The sequence below is a fragment of the Myotis daubentonii genome, chromosome 14 (genome assembly GCF_963259705.1).
Source record: "Myotis daubentonii chromosome 14, mMyoDau2.1, whole genome shotgun sequence".
Classification (NCBI taxonomy): Eukaryota; Metazoa; Chordata; class Mammalia; order Chiroptera; family Vespertilionidae; genus Myotis; species Myotis daubentonii.
Genome location: NC_081853.1, coordinates 59,547,677 through 59,556,446, shown reverse-complemented (window position 1 = coordinate 59,556,446; position 8,770 = coordinate 59,547,677). Strand labels below are relative to the sequence as shown.

Here is an 8,770-nt window from a genome sequence, read left to right as displayed (position 1 = left end):
GAGTGAGATGGGCTGGGCTCAGTGTGAGGTCAGGGCCAGGGCTCAGGTGTGACAGAGGCTGAGGGTCAGCCCTTCCAGGGGAGCCTACCCTGTCCTTCGGCTGCAGATGCTGGCTCCTTCAGGAACCTTCCATGGCACCCGCAGCGGCAGCTCCCACCATTCTGTCCCCGCTCCCCACCCCCACCCCGCCCTGGTGTCCAGGGTGACCAGAGCCTCCGGCAGGAAGCCAGCCCAGGGCATCCCTGAGCGCCTGTCGCCATGGCAACCTGCCTGTTGGGCGCACCCACCTGGGTCCAGAACCGCTTTTCACGTTCCGGATGTGAACAGGGCAGGGCCTCCCAGATCCGCAGATTCCGCCCCCTCCTTAGCCCAGATGGGGAAACTGAGGCCCAGTGGGGAGGGAGGGTGGGACCTGTTGCTCAAGGACCTGGTCCCGCGTGGGTCCAGGTGGGGGTGGGGTAGGGGAGCCTGGAGTCTGGTCCTCGGAGGGGCGGGCCCTTCACGCGCTGAAGTGCGGGGCCGGCAGCCCAGCAACCCGACACCAGCGATGAATAAATGATGCCCTGGCGGCCTGCGGCCAGATCGCCTCCGTCCCTGCCAGCTGCCAGGGGCAGCCGCCGCCCGGGCATCGCGCGGCTCCGGACCTGCGGGCCGGCCGGCGGCGCAAGGATGGCCAGGCGGCGGGGCGCGGGGCCCCTCTGGGCGCTGGGCGGCGCGGCGCTGGGGGTCTGCCTCGCGGGAGTCGCTGGGCAGCTGGTGGAGGTGAGTCTGACGGCGCGGAGGTGGGGGGGGGGGCGGCCTCGGGGCCGCCGGCACCTTCCAGGCAGGGGGTGGGGTGCCTTTTTGGCTCGAGCTGCCTTTCCTGTCCTCTTGCCCCGGGAGGCCTGGCTTCAAGGGTGACCCAGCCCGGCCCCGCCGCTTCCAGGCTGCGGGGAGACAGCCCCCAATCCAAGGTCCCTGGTCCCCTGATTTCAGGGGCGTTCTGTCTGATGGGGGAGACTCACTTTGACCTGATCTTAAGGATCCCGGTCTGACGGGGGTACAGCGTGTCTGCTCTGCTGGGTCCCTCAGCTCCGCTCCTCCAGTGTTCCGTCTAGAGGGCCTGGGGAGAGGGGGTGCCTAGTCCTTGGTTGCAGTGACCACTAGTCTGATGGGGGGTCTGTCCCTGATTTTGGGGTTGTTGGAGGAAACAGCGTCTGCCACCCAAGGTCCTTCAGGGTCCCCTGTCCAGGGAGGAGACCGGCCTCCCTGGGGAAGGAGGTGAGGAAACTGCATTCCCAGCTGGAGGCTGGGACAGGCGGTGACGGACTGCATTTGCCGTGGAGGGAGGGGCGGGCGGGTGGGCCCCGGCCTTAGGGTCTGTCTTGGCCCTGGCGATGGGGAGTGGGGAGCCAGCCGGGGCTTGTAGAGGGGAGAACCGCGCTGAGTCCTGGTTTGGACAGAAGAGAATACAGTGGAAAAGGGGCATGTAGTTGGGAGAACTGGGAGGAGTTGCTGAGACACCCAGAAGAGGCGAGGAAGATGGCTGGTCGGTGGGCCAGGAGCCTGGCTGGGGCCAGGAAGGGCTGGCTGGGCGGGCGGGTGGGGGCCATCTGCAGCCTCCCAGCCCCTCTGTGCCCATTGCTGTGAGCCCGGAAGGGGTGCCAAAGAGGCAGAGCAGACCCAGAATTCTGGAGCCTGAGGTCAGGAAGCAGGGCCAGCGAGCCGAGTGTAGAGAAAGCAGGGAAGCTCCCAGGAAGCCCTGGAGGGGCAGGTGCTGGGGACGGGATGGGAGAAGGAGGGCAGAGCCTTGTCCTGGGGTCAGAGGGCACAGCCCTGATGTGAAGGGTCTGGGGGACATGGTGGGGACAGAGCCTTGCCGCCCAATGCCAGCCGTCCCTGCTGCTGACCAGGGGGTATAGTCAGAGGCTGGGCTGGAGTTAGATGTCAGCTCCGGTGTCCCTGTAAGGGGAGCCAGGCTGGCTTGAGCTGTGGCTTGGGCACATCACTGGCTGCCCTGAGGCCTCAGATGCAGAAACTGAGCTGGCCTGGGTACCAGAGATGGGCTGGGGGGAGGGGGTTGGGGGGGGCGGGGACGGTGCAGGGCGAATCAGCTCTGGACCAAGGACTCCTCCCTGGCCCCTGGGAGCACGTCTCCTCCCAGCTCATTAAGGGAAATCGCATTTGGAGTCCATCTACCTGCCATCTGCCTACAGACTATGCAAGGGCCTGGCTGAGCCTGGGGGATCCAGGGAAGCACCAGAAAGATGGGCAGGGCCAGGGCCCATGGCACCACCCACCCCAGCCCTACAGCCTCACCACCACAGGCTGTGAGACCTCCACCCTCCAGAGTTCAGACCCCAGCAGTGCCCACCACAGGAGACAGCAGATTGCTCCTGTCACCCTCCACCCAAGACCCGCCACTGCCCAGCCCTGGCCCTGACACTGCCCACATGTACTCCAACCGCATGTGTGCCCTGTACCCACCACTGTGTGCTCAGCCCCATGTGTGCCCCACCCCCCACAGGTGCCCTGACCCCACAGATATGGGGTACCTACCCCAGTTCACTCTGGTTATGAGAAAAGAGCCAGGGAATCGGGTACGAATCCCTCACAAAGACCCTCTGGTTTCCCGGGACAGGCTGCTGAAGGTGCTCAGAGGAGGAGGAGGAGGAGGAGGAGGAGGAGGAGGAAGTGCCTGGCTCGTGGGAGGACCCAATCCCTGCTTACGGCCCAGGGAAAGGCTGATGGACGGTGGCCTGCGGGCTGCCTTTCCTCGCAGACAGCCAGGGACTCCTCGGGCCTGTCCTTGTTTGGTTCATCGGAGGCCCAGAGTCCTCCCTCCTAAGCACTAACTCCCATCCACACCCTCAGCCAAGCGTGGGGACAGCGGTCATATCCCTGTCAGCCCCGCAGATCAGGGACAGGTCTTGCTCAGACCCTCCCAGAGCAGGCCTGGTCCACCCAGACCCCAGAGCAAGGCCATGTCCCCTCAGTGTCCATTCAGTCCTCCAAGGCAGGGCCATGTCCCCTACACCCCCAGGAAAGGGCCATGCTCCCCTCACGCCCCCAGGGAGCGCGGGGCCCACTGGGAAGGTGGGAGGCAGCTGGCTGCTCTGCTTGGCTGACTTGCTCCCGCCGAACTTACATGGTTCGGCCCCCAGGTGTCGCTGCCGTACTGTGGACAAATGATCTCTCGGGTCCTGTCCTGGAAGGCCTGGTCCTAGCCCTGGTCATTGGAAGTGATTCTGGTGGGCGAGGTGACTGCGGGCCGGTGGGGTCCTGGCCAGGCGCAGTCATGGGCTCCACCCCCCACCCCACACTGGGGCGGGGGGGCAGCACAGGATAGCGAAGTCCCCAGGGTAGTTCAGACCTCGCCTTGTCTCTGGCCTTGATCCTGAGTCCCCGTCTGCCTGTGGGGGCCCAGGACTGGAGGAGGAGGAGAGACCCACAGGCTCTCCGAAGGGGCTTTGAACCAGATGGGGACAGGCCGCCCCACTTTGCCCTGTGGGCCTTGGTTTCCCCAAGCGCTGACCACCCCGGCACTCCAAGTCCCGGCGCCGTGGTTCTGGGACTCTGCTCTCTTGTGCTAAAAAGGGAACTTCCAAGGCCTAGGGCAGCTAACGGTGAGCCGCAAGGATTTTTAAAACATGCAACACTCGTGTTTAGTCAGGGGCACTGCCCTCTTTCCCTTAGATCGGGGTGGGGAACGTCCAGCCCACAGGCGAGCAATCACTTGGTCTGGCTCTGCCAAGGCATCGGGGGTGAGTTAATTAAATGTTTGGCCAAATACAGCTAATTTTAATCGATGATTTTGTACGGCCTGCGAATGAGGTTCTAAATACCCACGGGGCCCGTGGCAGAAAAACGGTTCCCCACCCCTGCCTGAGATTGTCAAATAAAACAGTGACAGCAGCCCACACAACGACAGCCGTCCAGTGTGAATGAATCAAAATTATACCTGTTTTTTTGGTCAGATCAGCAAAATCGTATTTCTCACTTGCCGGGGACTTTAGTAATTAGTGTGTGTGCCGTGGGACGAAGAAGGTTGAGAACCACTGGTTTGGGCAATGGCCGTGGATGTCCAAGACAATTGATTCTAGGCGATCCTGAAGTGCTGGGGCTAAGTCCTTGCTGGGACCAGGCTCCTCTCAGCCCAGTCCCCGCCCGGGCTCTGCCTGGCTCACTCCCCTCTCTCCCCTCCGCAGCCCAGCACGGCCCCGCCCAAGCCCAAGCCACCGCCGCTGACCAAGGAGACCGTGGTGTTCTGGGACATGCGCCTGTGGCACGTGGTGGGCATCTTCTCCCTCTTCGTGTTGTCCATCAGTGAGTAGCCGCTCCCTGCCCTCCCCAGCACAGGGCGGTGGGGGCACCCCCCGGGGGCTCAGAGCAGCAGTTCCGAGCAATGCAGGCAGGCCAGGCGCCCGTGGGAGGCCTGCTGTGGTTCCTGGCACCTCCGCCGTCCGCACAAAGTCCCTGTGGAGGGCGGACAGGCGGCGGTGACCTGAAGCATTCTGCCCAACCAGCGCGGAAGCAGCCACATGGCAATTAGGGTGATTGCAGGGGCTCCGGGATCCAGGACGGGACGTGTCATTTTTCCCTTTCGGGCCTCCTGATGCTTTTCCTGCGGTTCAGCCAACTTAAAGGGCCCACACCCAGGGGCCCCAGCAAGGCCACCCCCGCGTGGCCCAGGTGCCCAGCAGATGTGTCTCCCAGGCTGCAAACCCTGCTTGTCAAATTCCATGGCCCCACATGCCTCACACCCATCTCAATTAAAAGCAGGAGACCCCTTCCTGGGGGTGGGGGCGTTGCTTGACGCAAAGTCGAAATAGAAATGGGCTGGACATGCTCCTGGTGGGGGGTCTAGTCTGGAGTTGGGGGAGGGGCAGAGAAATGCCAGCTGGGGGAGGAGGCCCCCATGGCAGAGCCTGAGGGAGGTTCCTACAGGCCAGAGGGCAGGGGGGCCCGCTGCAAAGGCTCCAGAGCGCAGTCCTCTGAGCTGCACGTGGAGGCCCTCGGGGAGGGGTGGTGTGGGCAGAGGTCTCGGACAACCCTCCGGACCTTTCCCCGAGCGCCTGGGTCGGGTACGGCGGGCGGCATGCGGGTTCTAAGGGGCTGTCCCGGGACGAAGTCCCCTGAGGCAGCGCCTGCTGACAGCGTAAGACACACCCAGACGTGGGGCTCCAAGGGGACAAGGACATCTGACTCGCATGTGCTTCTCCTGGCACCAGAAGTGCCCTCCCTGTGGGAAAATGTCCCCACCCACCACTTCTTCACAGCCTGGGTGGGGCAGGGTCTGAGCAAGAGGCTGTGTGCGTTCCTAGCGGAGGCTGGGAACCAGGCCGGCTTCTGGGTGCAGGCCCCGCAGACAGACGGGGTCCACGGAGGTGGGGGCCTCTGTCCTGCAGGGGCCACAGGAGGACCCGGGCAGCTCTGGGCCACACAGCGGCCTCTCCCGGGCTCTGCTTGGCCCCACGTGGTGGAGGTGCCTGTGGCCACACAAGAAAGTCGCGGTGCCAGGCCCAGAGGCACCTGGACATCAGCCACACAGAAAAGGGAGAGGACGGCCCACAGGCCGAGCAGCAGGGCAGCGCTGCTCCTCCAGGCTCCAGAGCAGGGATGGCCCGAGTCCTGAGGAGGAAGCAGCCTCCTGCTCCCCCTGCGTGAACCCGGGAGGCGCAGCTGTTGCTGGGGCATCACCCCCAGACCCTGTGAAGGACTGGGATTGGATAGGGTGCCTCTGGGAGGGGTCTCCTCCGGCCTGGGCCCTGGAACTCAGTCGAAGGTCCTTTGTTTCTCTCCTCCCTTGAAGAGAAGCGACCAGGCCCGGCCTGGCGCGAGGGGCAGTGTCTGAGCCCTGCCCTGGCCTCCAATGGCTGCCCTTCGTGCTCCCCCTAAAGCCCAGCCTCCCGGTCCGGAAGCAGCTCCCTCCCGCCCCCTGAGGCTGGTCCAGACGAGGGCCTGGGGGGCTGGAAGACGTGGCACAAGCCAGGAGGGTTGGGGTGAGGGACCGACCTTGGGCACCGGGCACACACAGGGGTCTGGAGAAGACCAGGACCCAGCTCTCTGGGTCAGAAAGGCCGCTGTCTGCTCAGGCCTACCCCACGCAGAGGCCACTCCGACCCACTGGGGCCTCATGCAGCCCCCACAGTGCTCCTGCGTGTGACTGCCCCCCTCCCCGCCCCCCATCCATTCATTCAGGAGCCAGTCTTTCCTCCGCGGCAAAGGCCTTGAGACTGTCATTCACTCACTCACTCATTCTTTCCTTTCCTTCTGCGAGTCGGGTGAGACTCAACGGGGCCATTGGCCGAAGCTGCACAGGGCACCTCCAGAAGGTGCTCCTGCCCAGGCCACGTCGGTCGGACCCATCTTCCCCAAATACGCCCGCTTGTCCTGCCCGCCCTCCTGTCCCCAGGAGTCTGCCAAGAGGTCATGTCTGGTCATCGATTTATAATAGGAAGCAGCTCCATCCCTCCCCTGAGGCTGGGCCCAAGGTGGTCAGACTGTGGGGGCCTCAGAAAAATAAACTCAGTTCAGCCAGGTCCGGGCAGCCCTGCCCGCCATGCTCATCGCCGGGCAGGCCAGCGCCGTGCCCTGGCCACGGTGCCTGGGCGCCGCCGCCCCCGCAGGAAACCCGCTCCTGGAATAACTCGGTCTGAGGTGAACGCCCGGGGCAGGGCTGGGCCCTGGCGGCTCTCGCAGCCAGGAGAGGCCCAGGCCGGTCCTCAGGGGGGAGGAGGTGCAGCCCCATCCTCCAGTGCCGAGGACGCCCTGACCCGACACACGGAGCCCAGGGGCCTGGGTGGCGGCCCAGGGCACCTCCAGGAAGCCGTGGCCTGAGTCGCGGTGCAGCCGTGTGCCCTGCCCTCCGGCGACTCTCCGTCTGTGCAGGAGGACTTCGGGACCAGGAGCCTTGACAGGGCAGGTGCCAGTTGGAAATATGAGGCCCCGGTTCAAAAGGCATTAAGAATTTCACGACAGCGAGAGCAGAGCGCTAGCCCAAGCAGCAGGCCCTTTGCGAGTGCCTGACGCACGTGGCCAGCCCCAGTCAGCGGAGCCCTTCAGAATCCCAGGGCCTGTGGGGTTTGGTCAATGCGAGCCTCGCCCTGGCCTGTTTGGCTCAGAGCATAGAGCGTCGGCCTTCGGCCTGAAGGGTCCCTGGTTCAATTCCGGTCAAGGGCACGTGTCTGGGTTGTGGGCTCGATCCCCAGCAGGATGACTCTCTGTCCTCCCTCCAGTTATCACTCTGTGCTGTGTTTTCAACTGCCGTGTGCCACGGACTCGGAAGGAGATCGAAGCCCGATACCTGCAGCGGAAGGCGGCCAAGATGTACACCGACAAGCTGGAGACGGTGCCACCCCTCAACGAGCTCACAGAGGTGCCCGGAGGTGAGTGGCCGGGCCCCGCCCCGCCAGCACCCGGCCCTGCGGAGCCAGCCCGGGCCTCGGGCCTGCCCCCAGTAGGTTCAGGGGGGACCCAGCTCCATCCCTGGGCACCAGAGCACAGAAACCGGTCAGAGTGAGGCAGGTGGAGCAGAGCGGCACTGTGCAGGTGGGAGAGGTGTGGCGGGAAGAAGGCAGGGAAGGGCTGGGTGTGGAGGCTGTGGGCGAGCCTTAGGGTGCCGTCTCACGCCTGCCACACGCCCCTCGACCCCACAGATGACAAGAAGAAGAAGAAGAAAAAGGACAGTGTGGACACGGTGGCTATCAAGGTCGAGGAGGATGAGAAGAATGAAGCCAAGAAGTGAGGAGAGACACGAGGACAGCTTCCTGACGGTGGCAGCTGGGGCCCAGGCATCCTGGACTCCACGCTCCTTCATGAGCCAATCAGGGGCTGGGACCAGACCCAGGTGTCCTGCCTCCCAGCCTGGACTCCGCCCCTTTTACCATGTCCACGTGGCCGCTCACAAAAGCAGGTCTGGGGCCACTGTCCCTCTGCAGATCCAGAGCAGCCTCACGCCCCAGACACGCCTGTCTCACCCCTTTGGCCAGAAACAGCAGTGGTGCTAAAGGAGTGATACGCTGTGGGATCACTCTGGAAAGGCCTGTGAACTATGTGACCCGGACGATCAGCCGGGAGCGGCGGCAGCAGGCAGTTCTCAGGCCTGGCTGGACAGCAATCCTGGGGCGAGGGGTCAGCCCAAACCTAGCAGGGGCTCTGGTCCAGCGAGGTGGGCAGAGGTGGCCAGAAGCAGGAGAACCCCCAGCCCAGCAGACTGAGCCCCTGGCCACAGGATGCCCTTGGTTCACGCTCAGTGACGGAGCCGAGGATGCTGGGGGTCAGCACGAGTCACGGGTGCAGGAGGCTGAAGCCGGGGCCAGGGGAGGAGGGAAGAAGGCTGCTGCCTGGGCCCTCTAGGAATCCTGGGAGTATCTGAGAAGTCCGCGGGCCCTTGGGCTGCGCTGCTGTCGGGGAGGCGTCAGGGCCCCAGGGGTCACTGAGGGGGCTGTTGGGGGTTGAGGCCCCTCTTCTCCCACCCTCAACAACAGGGCCCCAAAGCACCGCCGATGAGAAGGCCGTCGGGATGAGGGGTGCGGAGGGGCTTCCGAAGGGCAGGGAGCATCAGCGGGGCATCCACCGGGCCCGGGGACCAAGGAGATTCCAGAGGTTTCCGGGCCAGGGGACCAAGGAGATTCCAGAGGTTTCCGGGCCAGGGGGCCTGCAGAGATGAGTAAATAAAGCAGAGCGCCTTCCATCCCGACCGATCTGGAGTGAAGGTGGCAGCGGCAGAGGCCGGCTGACCTTCCCTCCCCTGGCTTCTCCAAGCCTGATTCGGGCGAGCTGGAGGGAG

At 64.6% G+C, this 8,770-nt stretch overlaps 1 protein-coding gene across 1 annotated transcript; it reads left to right on the top strand.

The window, feature by feature from the left end:
• The first annotated feature begins 490 nt into the window (after positions 1 to 490).
• TMIE (transmembrane inner ear) lies at positions 491 to 8,591 on the top strand. Its single transcript, XM_059664956.1, has 4 exons — positions 491 to 762; positions 4,188 to 4,305; positions 7,218 to 7,367; positions 7,638 to 8,591. The coding sequence occupies exons 1-4, from the start codon at positions 556 to 558 to the stop codon at positions 7,724 to 7,726; spliced, it is 564 nt and encodes a 187-aa protein (XP_059520939.1). The 5' UTR covers positions 491 to 555; the 3' UTR covers positions 7,727 to 8,591.
• The last annotated feature ends 179 nt before the right edge of the window (positions 8,592 to 8,770 follow it).

What these genes read in the sequence shown, in the direction of transcription:
- TMIE (XM_059664956.1), top strand. Translation starts at nt 556, where the DNA reads ATGATGCCCTGGCGGCCTGCGGCCAGATCGCCTCCGTCCCTGCCAGCT. An exon ending in TCGCTGGGCAGCTGGTGGAG is followed by an intron (nt 763 to 4,187) that starts GTGAGTCTGACG and finishes TCCCCTCCGCAG; the next exon opens with CCCAGCACGGCCCCGCCCAA. An exon ending in GCTCACAGAGGTGCCCGGAG is followed by an intron (nt 7,368 to 7,637) that starts GTGAGTGGCCGG and finishes TCGACCCCACAG; the next exon opens with ATGACAAGAAGAAGAAGAAG.